The sequence below is a fragment of the Notamacropus eugenii genome, chromosome 2, assembly GCF_028372415.1.
Source record: "Notamacropus eugenii isolate mMacEug1 chromosome 2, mMacEug1.pri_v2, whole genome shotgun sequence".
Lineage (NCBI taxonomy): Eukaryota > Metazoa > Chordata > Mammalia > Diprotodontia > Macropodidae > Notamacropus > Notamacropus eugenii.
In genome coordinates this window covers 59,218,565-59,242,384 of record NC_092873.1, presented here as the reverse complement: position 1 = coordinate 59,242,384, position 23,820 = coordinate 59,218,565, and the positions used below count along the sequence as shown (strand labels likewise).

At 40.6% G+C, this 23,820-nt stretch overlaps 1 protein-coding gene across 3 annotated transcripts in view; it reads right to left on the bottom strand.

Annotated features, from left to right (window-relative positions):
* The window catches only part of CAB39 (calcium binding protein 39), a 111,535-nt gene that overhangs the window by 42,273 nt on the left and 45,442 nt on the right, over window positions 1-23,820 (bottom strand). For all 3 annotated transcript variants that reach the window (XM_072640511.1, XM_072640513.1, XM_072640512.1), the window contains exon 2: window positions 11,827-11,983. In XM_072640511.1, coding sequence (XP_072496612.1) covers window positions 11,827-11,940 — 114 coding nt within the window. In that variant the 5' untranslated portion in view covers window positions 11,941-11,983. The remainder of the gene's footprint in view (window positions 1-11,826; window positions 11,984-23,820) is intronic.

The window sequence follows — 23,820 nt, the reverse complement described above, 5'->3', positions numbered from 1 at the left end:
ACAGTTCTCATTTTTGAGTTACTAAGACTGGCAGCTTAGTATAATGGGAATGGCATTCTGTGGCTCTACCATTAATTCACCGGACACACATTTGGCTGTTCAGTTGTTTGTGACTGTTTGTGACCCCATTTGGGTCTGAGGACAGATTTGAACTCAGGACGATGAGTTTTCCTGTCAAGCATTCTACCTAATGCACTATCTAGCTGTCCTGGCACTTAGTAGGTAGCTAATAAAAGCAGGCAGCCAAGTATAGTGGATAGAATGCTGGGTTTAGAATTAGGAAGACCTAAGTTCAAATCTGGTCTCAGGCACATACTAACTGTGTGACCCTGGGCAAGTCACTTAACCCTGTTTAGCTCCTCAATTGTAAAATGAGCTGGAGCAGGAAAGGGTAAACTACTCCAACATCTTTGCCAAGAAAATGCCAAATGGGGTCACAAAGAATGGGTCACAACTCAACCACAACAATAAATGCTGACTGACTGATCAAATCTAAGTCACTAAAGCCCTCTGACCCTGCTTCTTTATCCCTAACATGGGGACAATACTGTTTGCCCTGTTAACCACACAAGTTCTCATGAGGCTCAAGATGTTGTACATGAAAACAAATTTCAAAGGGTGGCATACCATATAAATTTAAAGATGAATATTATCCATAGGTCATGCATTCTGCCTAACTTATACTTTTTTTTACTTGACTTTACACAGTAAATTTTAGCATGTCTATATAGCTACGCCATTGGCTATTATCCACAGTCTGTTTTGAGCCAAACTATGCCAAAAATTTGGGAAGAGAAATAATTCGGTGATCCAAATTATGCTAACTTCTCTTTTTTAGCAAAGTCATTCATATATTCCATAAAAAAAAAAAATCTGCTAAAAGCAGGCTTTTGAGGGCAAATGTCCATCTATTTTTGGCATCAGCACATGACCTGAGCTCAAGGCACTGATTCCCCTGCCCTTCTTTTTTGTCCCCTGAAAGGAACAGCAGCTGTTGGAAAAGGCTCCTCTCCACAGAGCAGTGATGATCCAGCAGACTTGGAAAAACCCTCTACTTGTTGCCTTAACAACAAACCAAAATGAGGAAATGCTGGATATGTGCTGGTAGGAAACTCTAGAAAAGTAAGGACAGGTGAGAGGAAAAGAATAACAGTCAAGAACACAGAAGGCTGTGAAAAGAGAAGGAAGGAAGGAAGGACCAACACAGAGGAGGGGCACAGTCCCATAGAAGCAGCACGAGAAGCAGTAACTGCATGAGCTGCAGCTACAATAATGGGCTTGACCCTCAAGGGCTTTCACAGACACACGTTGAGGGAAACAGGGAAATCAAAGGACAAGCTAATGACTGATCCTATGAGTCAGCACAGAGCAATGGCAAGAACACTGAGTCTCAAGTCAAAGGACCTGGATTCAAATTCTGCCTCTGATACTTACCACTTGTGTGGATTTGGGCAAGTCACCCAATCTCCTGGGCCTCAAAGGCGAACAAGAAAGTAGGACTAAACGGGCTCTGAAATCCTTTTTGCCCCCACAGTGACGATCTACACCTCTACTATGATGACAGAGAGAAGACTTCTGTTTGTTTTCACAAGGAAAAGACAGCACAAAAATGGCTCACAGAGAGCTAAAACTCAAGAGAAGCCGAGAGATGGTCAAGTTACCAGGCCTTCCTTGCTCAGATGAATTAATTCTCTGATTACTTAAAAAAAAAAGAGAATCTAGTTATTACTGAGTCACCATCAGTGATACAGAAAAAGAGAGGCATGAAAAAGTCTGAAAAAGCCCAAATCCCCAATTTTCAAAGAAAAAAGTGAATTATGCAAATGAAAGGCCAATGAGTTTGACTTGGATTCCTGGTTAGTGAATATGCAGAAAAGGAAACTGTCAATCACAAATCAGCAGCATAGCTTTGTCAAGAATGAGTCAGGTCAGATGAACTCCATTTCCTTTTCTGGCAGATCATGAAAGCCTAAAACAGAGCATACGCATCAAGATTAACCAAAATATCTGATTGAACTTTACATCTTCTTCTAAAGATAAGATTAGGATTCTATGAATCTACATTTAGGAAGAACTGGAAACCAGATGAATGAAAGATCCAGAGTTGTCAGATCAATGTGGAACCCTCTAGTAGAGGGTCAAAGGGACCTGTCCTTGGTGTATCAAGCACATCAATGAAGGCAGAAATGGCAGACCTATCCAATTTGTAGATGGCACAGGGTTAGATGGGAGAGCTAACTGAATCAGGATCCAAAAAAGATAATTTTTGACATTCTGCAGCAGAGTCCAAAGATGAGACTTAATAGAAAAGAACCTAAATCGTACATTTGGGTTCAAAGAGTTAATTCCATAATATAAGTGCAAGAGGAGGGAGGCCTTGCTAGACAAGAGTACCTGGATTAAGATCTGGGGATTTTTGTTTACTGTGGGTTTAAGGAGTCAAATGTGAAATGGCTGCCAAAAAAGTCAATGCAATCTTAAACTGCATTTAAAAAAGAGTAATGTCTAGAAAGAGGAAAATTATATTCTGCTTTTTACTCTGCTCTAGTTAGACATTTTTAACGGTAAACTTTGGATGGAGGAAAATTATAGCACTTTATAAATCTGAGCGCATTGCACAAAGTTTTCCTAAATCTTAACTCATCATTTCTTTACACAAATTCTACAGAATTTTTTCTTTTAAATATTTAAATTTAATCCATGAATCAAATGTACTATTTAAGCATTTTTATAAAATATGATTTGTTTTACTTTACTATTATAATGATAAGGTATACAGGTTAATCATGACCTTGAAACAACCGCTCCTTCTCCCATACTGTTTTATTTTTACTGATCATAAAAAAAGGAAAACTACTTGAAATTAAGATTTTATCAGCAGATAAAGACACACTAGAGATTAATGTCTGATTACCATAAAAGCCAAAAGGGGGAAAAAAAGTATTGTGAGCTAGGCCAGACTCAAGCTGATGCTGCAGATCAAATCTGAGATCACAAGGAAATGAAACATTTATGGACCATTCAACATTCAACAAAGGATGTTTACTTAGTCATAGCATGAAAGACACTCAACAAATCAAGGAACAGAAGAATCTGGCTAAGGTGGGTGTGTCGTTTCCACAGGGACAATGCATTTGGTCCCCAGGGAGGTCAGGGTTTGGCAACTCCGGCACCCTACTGGGGGGCCCCTTTTATGCTGTTCCACAAGCAGGAAGCAGAGCCACCAATGAAGCCAGAACTCTCTCTTTCGTTTTTTAGGGAAAGGACTTACCTACCCTACATGGCAGATGATCCTGGGAGAAGGTATTCCTACCACCATGGATTATATTGCTAAATAACTGCTTTAAGAGTATAGCTGGGAAAAAAATTTCCTCTCCCCCTCCTTGGCACTTGATTTAGGCACAACCAAAATTTTTACATACTCTAATATACATAAATTGTATTTTGGACTTAGGTATCTGTCTACATAATTCTTGTTAGGTGATAGTGATTTTTTAAAATATGTTTCCAAGGTACTTATGGTCAATTTTCAAGCTACCTCAAAGAGAAGAAGGCTCCCCCAAAACAGAAAAGCTCACAGATAGAATTCCTCCCCTCTCCACCAAAAAACTTTACAGTTAATGATCAGCAATTAGTGACCTTCTTGCCTACTTTCTCTTCTCTAAAAAATGTATATCTATGCTGAGGGTATGATTGATAATAAATATAAAAAGGCAAGACAGACCATATAATTGATAAGGGAGGAATCGAGATGAGCGGTTCTCAACCTGAGGTCTATGGACCCTACCCCTAAAGGGACAGTGAGCCTGGATGGGAAATTCTATGTATTTTATTGTATGAATTAAAAATCATTCTGAGAAGGGGTCCATAGGCTCTACCTGACTGCCAAAGGGATCTACGACACAAAAAAGGTTAAAAACTCCTGGTGGAAAGAATATAAAACACTACTCTTTTTATTTTTATTATTTGGTAGAGGAAAAGGGAAAAGAAAAGCCTTAGATTTTCCATAAAGATTGTATACGATTCTTGGACTGATATATCAATCCACAGAACTAGTTTTATTCAGGGATCTTCTGATGATCTAAATATCAAAGAAGATGTAAAATTGGGAGAACCAGGTTTGCCAAAGGTGCCTGCCAGTGTCACAGACAACGTCCTCAGCCGTGTCCAATGAAAGAGAGATCATCTAAAGATTGCGACCATCTGGAAAATGGCATCATAGCAGCACAGCCAAGATGGCGGAGTAAAGACATGGATCCACCTGTTCTCCCCAAACCCCTCCAAATACCTTTAAATAATGACTCTAAACAAATTCTAGAGCAGTGGAACCCAGAAAAAGCTGGAGCAAAACAATTTTCCAGTCCAAGACAACTTGAAAGATCAACAGAAAAAGTTTGTTACACCTGGGTGAGAGTGGAGCACAATCCAGCACAGGATGTACCAGCACAGCCCTGGTGCCAACAAACCAGGTGCAGGCCTTGGGAGCCACTGAATCAGCAGCAGCTGCTGCTGCTTCCAGAACACTCAGCCTACAGATTGTGGGGGGGTCAGACTGCTTTGTCCATATTCTGTTCCAGGTTGCAGTCCTAGGAGGCAGTCCCAGGGTGAAGAGGAACGCTAGCATAGCAGAGCTTGTGAGGCGGGAACCTTCCCTACAGTTCCAGGGAAGAAAACAGCGCTTGTGGTTGTTCACAATAGCCCCAATAGTTCACTTGTGGGCCAGGAGAGTAAAAAATACTTTTTCTTAGATCATTATCACCTTGAAAGACCTAAAAACTTACAGATCCCTAAAAGCATCTCTGAAAACAGTTGCACAAAGCCCGTGAAGTTTGGGACAGTCTCCCCTCCACCACAGAAGCAGATCCCTACTTTAACAAGGAGTTAAAAATCAAGTAATAGGCTAGAACAATGGGCAAACAACAGAAAAAATTCCTATCACAGAAAGTTACTATGGTAACAAGGAAAATCAAAACATATACTCAGAAGAAGATAATGTCAAAACTCCCACATCCAAAGCCTCTAAGAAAAATATGAACTGGTCTCAGGAGATGGAAGAGCTCAAAAAGGTTTTTGAAAATCAAGTAAGAGAGGTAGAGAAAAAATTAGGAAGAGAAATGAGAGCGACACAAGAAAATAATGAAGAATGAGTCAATAACTTGTTAAAGGAGACACCAAAAAATTACTAAAGAAAATAACACCTTAAAAAAAGACTTGGCCAAATGGAAAAAGAGACACAAAAGCCAATGAAGTGAAGAAGGCCTTAAAAAAACAGAATTGGTCAAAAGAAAAAAGAAACCCAAAAATTCACTGAAGAAAAAAACTCCTTAAAAAGTAGAATTGAGGGCGGAGCCAAGATGGCGGAGTAGAAAGACTCATATACTCTAGCCCTTCCCCCACAGCCCACAAAATACCTGTAAAAAGGACTCTCAACAAAGTCTAGAGCAGCAGAAGCCACAGAACAACAGAGCAAAAGAGGTTTCCAGCCAAAGGTAGCCCAGAAGGCTGACAGGAAAGGTCTATCTCACGCAACGCTGAGCGGAGCACAGCCTTGGTCACATGGCACTGGTAGGAACAGGACCTGAATAGACCTCTGGACAGAGTTCCTAGCAGGGAAGGCCCCAGATACCTTCACCCACAAGGGACAAAGAAAGCTCCAAAGGTCAGTGAGGGAGGGCTTTCCCATTTGGGTGAGAGGGAACAAGTTTTCCAGCAATAGCCCCAGGCAACGGCAGCCTGGAGGCAGCTAGGAGGCTGGGAAGCAACCTGGATCCATTGTTCAGGCAGCTCAGCTTAAAACCTCTGGCGGTAGGGAGCAGCTGATCTAAAATCCAGCCCTGAGTGATGGCTCCGCCCCTACCCAAAGCCCAGGGGAATGGAGCAGCTGAGTCTAATCTCTTGACAAAGGATTCAGAAGGCAAGGAACTGGCTGGGAAAATGCCCCAAAAATGGGGAAAAAAATAAGACCATAGAAGGTTACTTTCTTGGTGAACAGGTGTCTCCTCCCATCTTTTCTGATGAGGAAGAACAAGGCTTGCTGTCACAGGAAGTTAAGACCCCTGCCTCCAAAGTGAACTTAAAAACTGAGCTCAGGCAACAGAAGAGCTTGAAAAGCGAGTTAGCAGCTTGCTAAAGGAGAACCAAAAAAATGCTGAGGAAAATAACACCTTTAAAAGAGGGTAATTCAACTGAAAAAAGAGGTCCAAAAAGCCAATGAGGAGAGGGAGGTATTAAACAGCAGAATTAGGCAAATGGAGGAAAAGGTTCAAAAGCTCATAGTTCTCTGAAAGAGTGAGTTCAGGGAAATGAATGACTGTGAGATAAACCAAGCAGTTGGAGAATAAAACCAAAAGTTTGAAAAAATAGAAGATAACATGAAACATCTCATTGGAAAAACTACTGACCTGGAAAACAGATCCAGGAGGGACAATTTAAAAATTATGGGACTACCTGAAAGCCATAATCAAAAAAAGAGGCTAGATATTATCTTCTATGAAATTATCGAGGAAAACTGTCCTGATATTCTAGAACCAGAGAGCAAAATAAATACTGAAAGAATTCTGAAAGAGACCCAAAAAGAGAAACCACTAGGAATATTGTGGCCAAATTTCAGAGTTCCAAGGTCAAAGAGAAAATACTGCAAGTAGCTAGAAAGAAACAATTTGAGTACTGTGGAAAAATACAATCAGGATAACATAGGATCTGGCAGCTTCAACATTAAGGGATCGAAGGGCTTGGAATGGTATATTTCAGAGGTCAAAGGAACTGGGATTGAAACCGAGAATCACCTACCCAGCAATAAATGGTCATTCAATAATATAGAGGACTTTCAAGCATTCATGTTGAAAAGACCAGAACTACATGGAAAATTTGACTTTCAAACACAAGAATCAAGAGAAGCTTGAAAAGGTAAACAGGAAAGAGAAATCATAAAAGACTTTCTAAAGCTAAACTGTTTACATTCCTACATGGAAAGAAAATATTTATAACTCTTGAGACTTTTCTCAGTATTTGGGTAGGTGGAGGGATTGTACACACACATACACACACACACACATATAGACAGAGTACAGGCTGTGTTGAATCAGAAGAGATAATATCCACAAAAAAAGATATAAAATAAAAATTAAGGGGTGAGGGAGGAAAATACTGGGAAGAGAAAGGCAGAAATGGAATGAGGCAGGCTATAACTCATAAAAGAGGTAAAGAAAAATCTTGTTCAATGGAGAACAGGGAGAAAGGAAGTGGGGGAAAGTGAAGCTACTCTCTCCTCATATGGCTTAAGGAGGGAATAACATGCTCACTGAATTTGGTATGAAAATCTATCTTATACTACAGGAAAGTAGGGGAAGAGGCAACAAGTGGGGTGAGGGGAGTGATAGAAGGCAGGGCAAATGGGAGAAGGGAGTAACTAGAAATAAACACTTCTGGGAAGGGACAAGGTCAAATGAGGGAATAAAAAAATAAGGGAGGATAACATGATTATTATAGAAGTCTTTTGCAAAACGACACATACATAGCCTGTATTGAATTGCTTGCCTTCTCAGTGGGGATGGGGAGGGAAGGAAAAAAGGTGGAATTCAAAGTATTAGAAACGAATGTTGAGAATTACTATTGCATATAACCAGGAAATAAGAAACACAGGTAATGGGGTATTGGAGTATAGAAATTTATCTTGCCCTACAAGAAAAGAGAGAAGATGAGGAGAAGGGAAGGGTGGGATGTGATAGAAGGGAGGGCTCATTGAGGGAAAGGGATCAGAAAGCAAGGTATTAGGGGGTGGGGGGAGGGGAGAGATGGGGAGAAAAACTGGACATGTTACAAAGTAATGTAAAAGCAACTAGTATTAAAACAGTTGACTGAATTAATTACTGTGACTAAATCACAGACATCTTTAGTTTGGGGAAATGAATTTTAGTCTAAGTCTCCTTGAGGCAGGTAACCTCAGGTAAAATTTGGCATTGACAGAAAAGTTAAGTTTTTAATGGTAAATTTGATTTTATGATTGTTATTTAAGCAAGAACTAGAAAAGGTATAGAAAGGCATGTAAGCCACTTAAGACTTGCCTCAAAAGATGTTTCTTAGCCAATGTGAAATTACAGTCATATTTGAAACCTGGTTATTGGAACTTGCTATTTTAAGATGTTATGGGACTATTAAGTGACTGTTTTTCTGAGTCTAACTCCAGGTATGGAAAGCAAGAAAGGTGGTCTGAGCCTCCAATCCATGATGCCAGTAAGCCTAGGAAATGCTGGTATGAACTGAAAAAGGTGATCTCATGGGAAGGGTGGGAGAGCAGCTCTTCAGCCTGGGCTGAGGCAGGATTCTCCTGACTCAATTTCCCCATTGACACCTGGCAGACTCTAAGCCTCACTGAATGCAAGTTGACAGTCTACTCCTGCCTGGAACTGACATGAAGTTGGGGAGATATTGTTTCCCTGTAATGTCCCTACTCTTAGTGGCAATTTCCTATAGTCAAAAGGTTTGTAAGCTTAATATCAGATCTGTTAAATTATAGATTGCTGGTAGGGGAACATTCAAGGTCAAGTCTAAAATTAAGCTATTAGGCTTAGGACTTTAGACCAACAACAATAAGTTAGGGTCCTTTAATTCTTAGTAATAGTGTGGAGACAATTAGGTCAAGGGCTTATGAAGTTAGCATACATAGTTATTATTTGTGTCTCCGTTGGTTAATGTTAAAAAATGTTTGTGGTCTATATTGTAAATGCTTTAAAAGAAATATCACCAAAAGTTGGAACGGTGTTATGTGATATAAACTGTGTTAAAAATTAAAAACAAAAAAATAAACTAAACTAAACAAAAAGTAGAATTGAGCAAATGAAAGCTAATGACTATGAAAAATCAAGAAACAATAAAACATAACCAAAAGAATAAAAAAAATAGAAGACAAAGTGAAATATCTTACTGGAAAAACAACTGACCTGGAAAATACATCCAGGAGAAATAATTCAAACACTATTAGTCTACCTGAAAGTCATGATCAAAAAAAGAACCTAGACATCATCTTACGAGAAATTACCGAGGAAAACTGCCCTGATATTCTAGAACCAGAAGGTAAAATAGAAATGGAAAGAATCCACCAATCACCTCCTGAAAGAGCTCCCAAAGGAAAACTCCCAGGAATATTATTATAGCGAAATTCCTGAGTTCCCAGGTCAAGAAGAAAATACTGCAAGCAATCAGAAAGAAACAACTGGAGACACAGTCAGGATAAGACAAGATTTAGCAGCTTCTAAGTTAAAGGACTGAAGGGCTTGGAATATCATATTCCAGAAGGCAAAGGAGCTAGGATTACAATCAACAATCACCTACCCAGCAAAACCGAGTATAATCCTTCAGAGGAGAAAATGGACATTCAATGATATAGAGGACTTTCAAGCATTCTTGATGAAAAGACCAGAACTGAATAGACAATTTGACTTTCAACATAAAAGGGCAAACAGGAAAGGAAAATCATAAGGGACTTAAAAGAGTTAAACTGTTTAATTTCTATGTGGGAAGGTAATACTTGTAAATCATAAGACATTTCTCATTAGGGCAGCTAAAAGGAGTATTATACAGACATAGGGCATAGGTTTGAGTGCATATGAAGAGATGATATCTAAAAATATAAAATTAAGGGGTGAGAGAGTAGTGTATTAAGAGAAATGGAAGGAGAGAGGTAGAATGGGGTAAACTATCTCACATAAAAGAGGCAAGAAAAAACTTTTACACTGGAGGGGAAGATAGGGGAAGGGGGGGGGGGGGGAGCCGGAAATGAATAAACCTCATTCTCATCAGAATTGGCTCAACAAGGGAACAACAGACACACTCAATTGGGTATTGAATTCTATATTACCCTACAGGAAAGGAGGAGTGGAGGGAGAGGGGTGATAGAAGGTGTGTGATAGAAAAAAGAGCAGATTAGGGGAGGAGGTAGTCAGAAGCAAAAATCTTTTGAGGAGGGACAAGGTGAAAAGAGAGAGGGAACAGAATAATCAGAGGAGGGAGACAGGATGGAGGAAAATGAAGACCTTATTTCTCAAACATATAGAGAAATGAGTCAAATTTATAAAAGAACCATTCCCCAATTGATACATGATCAAAAGATATGAATAGTTTTCAGATGAAGTAACCAAAGCTATTTATATTCACATGAAAAACTCACTATGGACTGGAGAAATTAAAACTAAAACAATACTGAGATACTATCTTCTATGTATTAGATTGGCTGATAGGACAGAAAAGGAACATGACAAATGTTGGGGGGGATATGGGAAAAATGAGATATTAATGCACTGTTGGTGGAGTTGTGAACTGATTCAATCATTCTGTAGAGCAATTTGGAACTATGCCCAAAGGCCTATAAAACCATGCATACCCTTTGACCAAGCAATACCACTACTAGGTCTGTATGCCAAAAGAGTTAAAAAACAAAAAGGAAAAGAACCTATATGTACAAAAATATTTATAGCAGCTTTTTTTTTGGTGGCAAAGAACTGGAAATTGAGGGGATGGTCATCAATTGGGGAATGGCTGAACAAATTGTGGTGTGTGGAAGGAATACTATTGTGCTATAAGAAATGATGAGCAGGATGCTCTCAGAAAAACCTGGAAAGACTTAAAAGAGCTGACGTAAAGTGAAATGTTCTGTGTCCAAAGTAACACAATGTTGTAAGATAATCAGCTGTGAAAGACTTAGCTATTCTCAGCAATGCAATGAGCCAGGACAACCCTGGACTTAAGATGAAAAATACTATCCATGCCCAAAGAAAGAACTGACGGTGTCTGAATACAGATGGAAACGTATTTTTTTTACTTTATTTTTCTTAAGGGGGTTATTTTGTTTTGGGACTATTTTCTTTCACAACATGACTATTATGAAAATGTTTTGCACGACTACACATGTATAACCTATATCAAATTGCTTGCCTTTTCAATGAGGGAGAATAGGGAGGGAGGAAGGAAGAGAATGTGGAACTCACAGTTTTAAAAACAAATGTTACAAACTGCTTTTACATATAACTGGAGGAAAATAAAATACTAAATAAAAAAAATAATAAGGATGGCAAGACTTCCCAGAAGTCTCTGCAGGCTCATGAAATACTGTTACAAACAGAACCCATAAATGGAATATGCTGGGCCATAAGAATGGACAATTTCAGACATAATTAGACTACCTGAACTGATGTAGAATGAAGTGAACAGAACCAGAAGAACATTCTATATAATAACACCATGATAAAAAACAACTTTATGACACTGAAGATCTCTGATCAATGCAATTACAAACCACGATTCCAAAGGAGCCACTCCCCCTGACAGAGGGAAACGGACTCAAAATGCATTACGAGACACTCATTTGGGATATGACCAAAGAGAGAATTTGCTTTACTTGACTATACATATTTTTAACAAGGCTTTTCTTTTCTTTTCTTTTTAGGGGGGGCCTGGGGAAATAAACACTTGTTAATTAAAAATGAGGCTTTTCTAAAAAGAAAATCTCCAGGCAGAACAAAAATTCTAAATCAATCCCAGGAAAAGGCACACAAATTATGGAATAAAATACTAAAAAGCTTTTAAATTCAAATCACTGAATGAGAATCTCTTCAAGAAAATATAGGCAAGTTATAAAACATTGGGGTTAGAAAAGACCACTATTTTCACTGAATGAAATAAGACTAAAATACAGTGTAACACCCAGTGTGACAATACAACTACCAAAAATGTTTAACTATGACATGAGAAAATCCTATGGTTATCATTTGAAAATAATTCTGACAGATTTAAAAATGAATCCCTGCAGCCCACACAAGCCTGAGTCCGCACCTTTTCTGCTTTCTTGTCCGAGATGTCCTGCTTCTCTAGAACTGCCATACTTTCCTTCAGATTCTTCACGATGTCTGCTGGAGACTTATGGGATTTTCCAAATGGGAATGGCATGGCTGCAGCTACACAGGGCTTCTGTCTCCTCTTCTTATTTTATCTGTGGGGGAAAAAAATAACACCACAAACCAAAGTGAGAAAAAAGTGGGTTCTGAATTCCATAAAAAGCACAAAGGAGTTTTATTTCAGATAAATTCTAGAGTCTAGCCTAAGAGAACTAACACTTTGGAAAGTCTGACACTTCACTAAGGTCTGAAATCAGGAAAACCGGCATTGACCACCAATAAACTCTACCACAAGAAATCATGTCACTGATCATAATACTCTGGGTAAATATTACCTCCACAGTGCTTTCATTCATTTGATTTGGACCACACCCATGGGAGGGAGGACTAGTGTCCACGGGCCCACTTTCCTTGATGAGGAAGAACAACAGGCTCTGGGTCATTCAAGTTGTCTGGTGCCATTCATCTGTGACCTTGACTGGACACAGCCACCTCGCTGAGATGCACAAGGGGGTCTCTAAAACACCCCTGAACTTTGAGAGTTCTCTGAAAGGCTCAATGCGCCTTCAGTCTCCTATGATCTCTTGAATAATGGGAATGACATTGGTGCAGATGGGTGGGCCCCGTTCTACACCTTAAGTCTTAGGGAGTTGTCTGGGCTACTGTCCAATGACCTGGCCAGGATCAAAGAGCCAGAATGTGTCAGGGCTATTAGAGGAAGAAAACATTCCATAACCTGAGAACATCCCATGTTCTAAGCTCCTTCCCAGTCCTAACATTTTGACTTCCCTGGCTTTAGATTTCCTCCATTCTTAACTGTCAATATTCATTATTCACTATGCTAAAAAAGTGCTACTATCCCACTAAGCTAGATAGCATTACAGCAGAAAAGTTTTCAATTTGTAATCAGTCCCAGGGCCTATCTATGCAGCATTCATGCACTCCCCAAACAATCAGGTTTCTCTACTGATCATCACTAAGTTCAATCCACCTCGGCACTGCGATGGGACAGAAAGCAGGGCAGGAAGGTAACTACCTAGACTTCCTTCTCAGAACTCTGTACTTTGACTCCATCCTCTCACTATTCAAAGTCTCCCAAAGTAACAAGTCACTAAGGACTCTCCTCTTCTGACCATAACACAAAATTACTTCCAATTAGTTTTCCTTTCTTGACGCCCACACCCCCAATCTCCCATTTTCTTGATGGATACATGTTAACTTGGTATGGAGAAAAAGAATTTGATTAAACGAAACCAGGTATGGGTGACTAACACCATTCCTACCTCACATCACCTTTAATCCTCTCAAAGGTGCTTGCTCAAAGGAATCTCTACTCAGTAGAATATAACATGGGGAGTTCAGGGCAAGGTGGCTTGCATGTAGTTCAGCTCACACATTGAAAAAAAAAAACCACTTAAAAAAAAAAGCCAAACCACCCAAACCAAATAATAAGAAACTCAATGAGGAACTTCAATAAGTGACTTCTTCCAGTCCAGAACTGCACCTCTAAAATCAACCAGAAACTCAGGAGCAATAGGAAAGATGGTCTACCAGAAAAGCCAGCCATCACAGGCAGATAACCAAGCCAGAAGGAAGCCTTCTAGGGCACGCTCAGTCCTCTTCTTGTGTCCTACTTTGTATATGGAAATGACTGTTTGGGGAGGAGGTGTACATGTGTTAATTTCAGAAAATAAACCCCCCTCCCCCAAAAGACCAAAGACAGAGTAGTCAAAGGACCTTTTGGTGGCAGACCTTGCCTTAATTCATACTACTTGGACTATTCTACCTAAGGTCAGTTGTAGGTAGAGGAAAAGGAAAAAATTAAAGGCCCCGTTCTCCAAATACTGGGCTAAAGAGGCTGAGGTTGATGATGCTGGAAGACACAAACAGCCGCCCTCCTTAGGTGCCCAGCTCTGGGTTGCACTGGTCCCATCACAGAGAACGGGTCGTTCACAGGAAACACACTTATAGTGCTGCCTCCCTAGTTTGTGGCTCTACCCAGGAGCTCTCTCTACCACATGCCTGTGTGTACACACACATGATGATATGTTACCCCATATAAAAAAATGAAAATTTTAGAAGGAAACAATAAAATTCATTTGCTGTCCTTGAACTGAGCTTTCCAGGCTCCAACTCCACACACAGGCCATCCCTTAGAAGGTTCTCTCTTCACTGTTCACTACTCCATCCCTACCTCTTTTGTACCATCCAACTCAAAGGCCACATTTTCCAGGAAGTTTTCCACAAGACATTTTCCCTTGGACTTCACACTGTCCTTTTTATGGTGCACATCTGTAATGTCAGGTAATACTGTTTATCAGAAATATATGTTGAGAGTTTAGCCTCCAACTAAAAATGATACTAGCTCCTTCAGGCAGGTCCAGTCTTATCTAAACTTTCTATCTCCCCCAACAAGAGGTAGTGAGCACAGAACAGGGCTCCACAAAGAGATCAGGCTCAGAGAAAGAGATCGGGAAGGCATCTGTCTACAAAGAACCGATGAATGCAATCATCATCGCCAACACACAGCACATTTATCTTATGCTTTCAGGTTTGAAAAGCACTTTACAGATAAATAATTAATGATATCACCATTCCCACTTTACAGATAAGGAAATGGAGGCTGACATAGGTTAAATTTGAACTCAGGCCCAGCATTCTACCTATTGTGCTACCGAACTGCCTCCAGGCAGCTTCGAGCTTTCAAGCAGCTTCAAGCTTTTGGAAGAAAGTACACAGACAGAAAAGGGCTAGCGGCAGAGCTTTGGGGCACACCTCATGGAGCCTTTCCTGACCTGCCCCCTCCCCAAATCTAGCACACCTCCCTACCAAAAATTTGATTCTGACTTTACTCAGTAGACATGTACATGGGCATGTGTTGTTTCCCTGATAGACTGTACGCTCCCAGGGTAGGGATGGGGGCTAGATCATGGTTTCCTCTGTATACCTAGCTTAGTACAATAAGAAAGGCTTTTTGACTGACAGATTACAACCGCACTACTACTCACTGAGTAATCTTACAAAGCTACCCTGATTAAAAAATCCATTCCCCTGCAGCCAGCCTGGTCATGTCAAATGTGTCTAGACTTCCAGACTTCACCCCCAAAGCTTCTCCAGTTTAAGAGGACCTCTCAGGGCCTGGACACTGCAAGAGCAGGATAGAGAGCATCTAACTTAACTGGCTCTCTGCAATCCTAAAACATCATTATGAACATCAGTACTTGATGTAGTGCTGTGTAAATGGGAATAAGGATTCCGAAAAACGCAGTATCAAGGATGGTAATATTCTAGAACACAGCATCCTGTCACTAAGTGCAACTTAGTGACACAGGCCTCCTTGCTGGCCACCACACAAAACATTCCACAAGTCCTAGCATTTTCTCTGGCTGTTCCAGGCTTGGAACCCGCCCCCTTCCCATCTCTGCAGCCTAGTTTCCCTGGCTTCCATCAAGGGTGAGCTTAAATTCCTCCTTAACCTTAAAGCTCTTTGAGGGCAGCTGTCTGCATGTGTGTTGTCTCCACCATCAGAGAGGAGGGACTATTTGGGGCCTTTCTTTGCATCTCTAATTCAAAGCACACTTTAGGCACTTAATAAATGTGCCCTGACTTGAGCTGTTTGGGTACCTTACCATATATATGTCCCAGTGGTAATCTTGAGGCTGTTTGTCTTTGTCTGTGTATCCCCCTGGTCCTAAGAGTGCCTCGCACACAAATGTTTGTGGCTAACCTCAGTCATGGAGGGCTCCAGCGTGTCCAGGCCCTACCCTTCTGCCAGCTGTCCCTGCCAGTGGCTTTGCTCCTCACTTCACTCTTGTTCAATGCAACTCAGGCTACGAGAAACAACAAGATGACCAGGCTGGGAAATCAATGATCCTTGTTTCCCATACAATGCTAAACCAAGTGGCTAGAACCTTCAATCCAATACTCAAGTCCTGAGGTATGCTTCCATCAGATGGCGGAGGTTACCAGAAGTATGTGGGATCAGTTTAACATAAGCTTTAACACCAACACAGAAGCATACAGAGTCAGCATAACAGCTGCTATTTTAAAAGGTATTTGATGAACCAACACTTTCCAGAGACATTAAACTTCTATATGAAGCCCCTGCTTTGACGTGGGCAGCAGGAAGTAACAATTCAAAGATGGGACATTGCAATTGTCAATCACCAGAAAGCAGCCTCATCTACAAAACCAAAGATAATATAGTCTTCACACCTCATCAGAATACACCCCCTCCCATCCTCACTGAGTTTGAGTGTGGAGTGATATGACTTTGCTGACTGCTTACTGGGGATGGAACTTCTATCACACACCCTGCCCACAGTGGCCATTACAAAATACCTCTCCCCTTAAGGAGAAGCCCCCAAATCTCCTATTGTACTGAGAAAATACAATATTGCCCTTGAGCAGCCTCAGTTCTCTTCCCCTCTCCTCAGATCTCAAAAAGGAGGCCATTCTTGGTACATAAACCCCTCTAGGTTCGACCTTGTTTCCAGCCTTTTCTTCCTGTCTCTGTGATTTTAGCCCCTCAATGATTCCCTTTCATCTTCCACATCTCCTCATCCCCCGGCTTCTCCCCTGCTGACTCCCTCCTTCCAACGCTAGGCTCTCAGGATGTCCCTTTGTGTAACTTCCCCATCACTCCTGGTTCTGCCTCCTCAAACCAAAGAGAATAAATGTATCCTTCTTTCCCCTGAGGGACTCCAAATGTTTGAAGTCAGCTCTCATGCCCCCTCAATTCTCTTCTTGCTCAGCTTCTTCAATAGTTCACCCTGAGCCATGGACCCAAGGCCTTTCACAAGCTGGCTGCCCTCCTTGTACTCACAGCACAGTGCTTAGAACAACCAGACCCAGAGTCAGAAAGAATTGGTTTCCCCTCAGAGACTTTCTACAGTTGCTACATTACCCCAAGCAAGTCACTTAACCCCTCCATTTCAGCCTCAGTAATCTCTTCTGTAACACGGAGATTATAATAGCACAGGGTTCCTTTGAGGATCTTGAGGCAATCTATATAAAGCACTTTGGAAACCTTAAAGCACTGCAGAGATGTCAGAAATTGTCCTCAACTATGGAATCCAGAGCTGAAGAAAATATTTCAGTTGTGGTCTGACTAAAGCAGAGTTCTGCTCTGGATGCCACATTTTAGCACTACAATCTGGAAGAAGATTTTTGAAAGGAAATAGCTACATGTGCTCTGATTAAAGTGAGTTAAGTTAGGCATGAAATTCCCTGAAAATGAGGCAAGTCTTCATATGAAATATTAGGGGCATACAATATGATAAAGATAGAAATATTTTTTTAGAGAAGCTATGAAACTGATATTTTAAGTGAGACTACAATTCATAATAAAGTCATTTTCAAGAACTCATCTTTGAAACTTACAACGATTTTAGAACTAGACACCATAAAAAACTGAGTCTCATAAACTAAAATGAGTCTAACAAAAATTGGAACTAATGAGTCTCTTACACAGTGGTACAATGAATTTCAACTTTTAAGGGAATTTCTTTCCCAAAAAAAAGTCACCAAACAATTTCAAAATCTAGCCTCTTGAATTCCGGTTGGATTCTTTCATTTTTATCTTTCTTTGTATCCATTGTGCCTAGGGTGAAGCCTGGCATGAAGTATGAACTTACAAAAACTTAACGGATTCTAGAAAACATCCAAAATGTAAAGTAACTCTCCTCCATGAAATTTCTAAATTGAATTTCAGTGTTTCTCAGCTTGGCAGGGGGTCTGAGGAGTGGAAGAGGAGCCCACCTCTTCAGAAGTGCGGGTCCTTTAGAAAATTTTCGAAAGCTGGGAGCATCAGGTAGGCAGGGTGCATCTGATTTACAATCTTACTCTATGTAATGCATTTCTAGAAGTTTAAAACACAAAAATCACCAACAGAAAAGTTGCATTTAATGGTCAGAAGACAGTGATAAACCATAAATACTCTGAAGTCCTATAAAGCAGACATTCTATCTCTGAATGGAAAAATGGAGGCTTTTTCTCCCATAGCATTTTCTGCATGAGACATGTTTGTTATTTTTGTTATTTATGTGCCAGTCTAAATAATTTGGGAAACCACAGCTTGTCCCTGGTTCAAGGTGAAGCGTCTCAGGAACCACAATATTTCTTGGTTCTACTTGGTCCACCACCTCCCAAAGTGCTTTCACAGGTATAGCCTTCTCTGAGTCAATCCTCAAACATGGGCTAGAAGGTAGGCAAGACAGATATTATTAGCCACATTTTACAGTAAAATCATCAGGAGTTCAGAAAGAAGAGACTTACCAACCCCAGGATCACATAGTTGGTAAGTGGCAGGGCAGACTCCTCACCCAACCTTCTGAAATCAGTCAAATGTTCTCATTGTTACTTGATGTAAAGGGAGGGGATGGTCAAAGGACTGTAGAATTTAGAACTGGAAAGGACCCTCAGAAATTATATAATCCATACTTATTTCAAAACCCTCTGCAATTTGACTTCTGGACTCATCATTCCATTTAAACTGCTTTCTCCAAAGTCACCACTGATTTAACTGCCAGATGTAATGGCCTTTTTTGCCCTCCTACTTCCTGATCTCTCTGAAAGCTTTCTGATAACTGTGGGTTACCTTCTCCTGGACGAAGGTTCCTTTTCCTTCTAGGGTTTCAGAACAAGGCTCTCTCTGGGTTCTTCTCATCCTCCCACCAATCTGAGCAGTCCTCAGTCTCCATGGCTAGATCTTCATTCAAGTCATGCCCATTAACCAGGGGTTTCCTCCAAAGCTTTCTCCTGGACCCTCTTCTTCTGTACTATCTCATCATCACTGATGAGTTCAATGATCATTTCTAGGGAGGTGATTCCCAGATTTATATATGTCACCTTAGTCTATCTCCTGAGCCACAGTCACCCATCACCAACTGTTTTTCAGATATCTCTAAATGGATGTCCCAGAGAGACTGCAAACAATATATCCAAAACAGAACTCATTATCTTTCCCCCAAATATCCTCTCCTCTTCCCAACTTCTCTATTAACTTCAAGGGCAGCACTACCATCCTCTCAGTCACCCAGGCTCACAGCCTCAGTATCATCTTGATTCCCCACATGTCCAATCCACTGCCAAATTTTACTGTTCCTATCTTTACAACCTCTCTCATCGATGCTTTCTCCAGAAAACCTACAGACAGATTTAATGTTTTTAAATGCAAAGGGGGCGGGGGGAATTTAAAGCAAACCAATTACACAGAAATACAATTATCAAAAAAATTTTTTTTACATTCATGGGCAGCTCAATACTATCTTGCTTAGTGATGCGATCAACACCAAGGGGTTCAATCATCATCTCTAAGCAGATGATTCCCAGATCTATAATATCTATCCCTAATTGCTCTCCTGAGATCCAGACTCTTAGACCTTTTGGAAATACTGAACTGGACATCCCTCCTATTCCAAAATTCCCCATCACTACTGAGGTCAATTCCCATCTTTCATATTATCCTTACCATTTCATTCTCAACTAGTCCACCTATCTGACATGTTGCCAAACCTCATTATTTCTATCTGTTCATCTCTCTTGTATGTCCCCTTCTTTCTACTTCCACAGCTACTGCCTCAGTTCAGGCCATCGTCCATGTTTACTACCATGACAGCCTTCTAACTGGACTCCCAGCCTCAAGTCTCTCCCAACTTCAATCCATTCTCCAATCAGCTCCCAAAGTTCCTAAAGCTCAAGGCTGAGTAGATCACTTTCCTATTCAATAAATTCTAGTGGTTATTACCTCCAAAACCAACTTCCTCTGCCTTCTAAAGCTTTTCACAAACAGGTCACATCTTAACTTTCCAACCTTCTTCTATGTTTCCTTCCCTCCACAAAGAAATCATGCAGCTACTCTGGCCTACCTGCAGCTCTTCAAACAAGACCTGCCATGTCCCAACAGCATGCCTTTGTACTGGCCATCCCCTATTCCTGGAATGTTTTGCCTCTTCATCTAGGCTGCTTAGTTTCCTTGGCTTCCTTCAAGACTCCATCTCAAGCCTTGCTCCTGTAGACCTTCCCCTAATCCCCAGTTACTAATGCCTTCCCTTCTGAGATAATCTTCAACAAGCCTCCCTCGTTAGGATATGAGCAGCTTGAGGGCTGTGTCTATTTCTCTGTATCCCCAGCTTTGCACAGTGCCTGGCAAATAGACCAAATGACTAAAATCATTATTACTACTATTATTTATTACTGTTAACAATTCAGGTCTTTTAACATTAGAAAACTGCTTCACTTTCATTTCTCATTAAATCCTTTTAAGCAGGTTATGACAGAGAATAGAGGTAGAAGGATGTATGACTTTACTGGCTTCAGGACCTTCCAGGTAAAGAAGAAACTGGTAGCAATGCAGGCACCTTCTCTGCAATTTAGAGAGCTCCCTAGAGCAGAAGGCACAAACATCCATCTAGCAACACTCCTGAGCACGGATTGAACCAAATTTAAATGCAGTTGGGAAAAATCTAACAAAATAAAAATAGAGCCTAGAGAATGTAATTGTGTTTTCTAAGTCCCTAAGTGGCCTGCAGGAATCCTTCTGAACAGCTTAGTGGGCTCACTTCTATCGGGGTTTCACCCCCACTGGCCAGAGGCTGCCTCATCATGGCCTACATACTACACTGCCCCTCATATTACACTTCATATTATCCTCATTTCACAAAGAAGAAAACTAAAGCTCAGCAAAGATAAAGTATCTGCCCCAGCATGGAGCTGAAAAGAGTCAGTGGGACTTTTGGCTCCAATTGCGTTGCTTTCTTCAACACATCAAATTATCCTGTGCCAAGAATGTCTAGTCAAGACCTGGTACCAAGGAAATACAGAAACCAAAGGGCATCAGTCTCTGATCAGAGGGAGCCAGAGTCAGAAACCAAGAGCTAGGAGTTATTCAAGATCTAATCTCCATGAAGTTTCTGATGATTCTAAACACAGCAGACAAAAGGCAAAATGATATTCATGAACAGAATATGACAAAATGTTTGGGTAATGTTCATCTATGCCTTCTCTGAAAATGCTATTAATAGCAAATTCATCCTGAAAACCTAGTATGTATATTCTTTGTGAAATACTCTACATCAGTTCCCATGGGTTCAATTATCATCTCTACACAGATGGAGCCTAGGTCTATATGGCAGCTCTAGTCTCTAGTGAACTCCAATCTCACATTACCAGCTGCCTATTAGACATCTCCACCTGGACTTCCTGCAGGCATCTCAAACTCAACATGTCTGAAGCAAAACTCATTCCCATCCCTCACCCACATACCTCACTCTTACTAACTTCCCTACCAACATGATCCTTCTAGACACCCAGGTCTGCCATCTCAGTGTCATCTCTGACTCTCTACTCCATACTCCACTGCCAATTCCTGTCCATTCTCCTTCCATAGTACCTCTTACCTTCATCCCCACCCCCTCCCTTCCCCTTCTTTTAAATTTACACAGCCACCACCCTAGTTCAGGTCTTTGTCAAGTCTTTCCTATATTACTGCAAGACTCTAATAACTGGTCCCCGTTTTCTCCCCTCCATCTTACTCCACACAGCTACAAGGGGCAATCCTAAAGTTTAAGTCGGACCATGTCACTGCTCTCAATTCCATTTACTCCCTTTTACCTCTAGGATCAAAGACAAACTGCTCTTATTGGCATAACACCTATCATGACCTAGCCCCAACTATATTTCCAGCCTTATTACATATTATTCCCCTTCATTAAGTTCTATGGTCCAGGCAATGGGGCCAATGCCTCTGTCTGCCTTTGAACAGACTGTTCTCTATGGTTAAAATGTACTCACTTCTCATCTCTTCTTAGAATCCTTCTCTCCTTCTTGAGGCCTTTTCTGATCCCCCAATAGCAAGTATATCTCCCCCACCTCAAAATTACTTTGTTAAATTTACTTAGTATTTCATTTGCATATTCTCCTATATCTATGAACTGTTTCCCTAAAAGAATGTAAGCACGGCAAGTGCAAGGGCTGCTTCATTTCTGCCTCTGGATATTGCCAGTGCCAGCACAGGGCCTGCCACATAAAAGGCTTGACTAATAAATGTTTGACTGATTACTTAAACAATCTTTTTTCAAAATGCCAGATGTCTGATCTTAACTGCTTGAAAACAAAGACTTTCAAGGTGGCACCATGACAATAAAGAATGATCCATGAAGCTCTAAGAATTCGAGTTCCCTGAATTTCCTTTGTTGGCCTAGAAATTTACTCCTACAAGATCCTTTTCAATATAAAATTCCCAGTATAACAAGGCCCTTTGCATCACATAATTTCAGAACTGGAAAAGCCCTCCCAGGCCAGTTAAGCCAATTCTGAGTTCATCTCCTTGAAAAAGATCACATCTTCAGACGAGTAACTTGTGCCACCATGAAAAAAATCTCCTGATTCTGAAGTGAGACTCAGAGAACCTGGTTTCAAATCCTGAGAACCTGGTTTCAAATCCTGACAGTGACACTGACCACCTGTGGGCTTGATCTTTGGGTTTTATTTTCTTCATCTGTCAAATGAGGGAAGATGACTTCAGTCCTTTATAGTTCTTAAATCTATGCTCCAAATAACCCTGACTATAACCACTGAGGAATGAGTGTCATCCCTGCTAGTCTGATAAAAGACTAATAAACCCACTGAGACTGGTATTGCTCTCATAGGCTTGAAAGGATTTCCAGGATTCACCAAGGTCCTTTTATGGTGCCTTTAAACATGAAATATCAGCATCACTGACACAGACTAGGTAACATGAGGCTAATGTTGACAGTCCTAAATTTTTCCTACAGAAGAATGCTCCAGGGAGCCAGAGTGGATCCTATGGAAGATATACTGGGGGATGTGGACAAGAATCAGAAAGGATAAAGAAGTATGGCTAAGTTACTATCTACATCACTGAAGGGAGAGGTAACACCACAGATCTGATGTACTGGCTGATTGCCTAAGTGAAAATGTGAGATTTTAGTCAATATTAGATGCTATGAAAAAGTAGCTGGCTGACGTCTGCAGTTATTTCCTACTGAAACAGTAATAAACAGTAATAAACACAAAAGTTAAGGATTTGTGCGAGTCTGCAGCATATTCTGCCACTGGGCTGATGCTATTATTACAATTAATTTTTAATTGAATCTCTGGAGTTCTCTAAGTAGACAATCGATAATGTTGTTTTTTCTTTACCTGTGTTTGGTCCCTTGATTTCTTTTTCTTGTCTTCTTATTCTACCCAAAATTTACAGAACAATTTAAAATAATAATGAGCATTCTGATATAATTTATCCTTGATCTTTTTGGAAAGGCCTCTAACATGTCTCCTTTACAGATAATGCTCATTCTGGACTTTAGATGGATATCATGGACATTCCTGCCAGCTCTAAATCAATAACCAACAAAATTCATCTGACAACCTCACCAATCCAGAATCAACCAATAAACATTTATTAAGTACCTACTATTCAGTACCTACAGTCACTGTGCTAAGCACTGGGGATTAAAAAAGAGGCAAAAGAATACTTGTCTTCAAGGAACTCAAAACACAATGGAGGGAGACAACCTGCAAAGAAATACATACAAACTATGTAGAGAATAAATAGGAAACAATTAACAGAAGGAAGGCACCAGAATTAAAAAGGGTTGGGAATGCTTCCTGTAGAAGGGTACACTCCAACACAGTTAAGTACACGCAATTAAACACAAACTCTAAGATCCAGTGACACTGCCCCCTTGCTGTTCCTTTGAACAAGACACTCCTCTCCCCTCCCTCCATCTCTCAGTTTCCTAATGTTTTCCCTGGCTGCCCCCCGGGACTGAACTCTCTCCTGCCTCCTTATCTACCTCCTGGTTTCTCTTTCATCAAGTCTCAGCAAAAATCCCATCTTCTGCAAGAAGTCTTTCCCGATCCCCTTTCTTTGCAGAGGTGATCTCTAATTGACCTGGTATACATCGTGTTT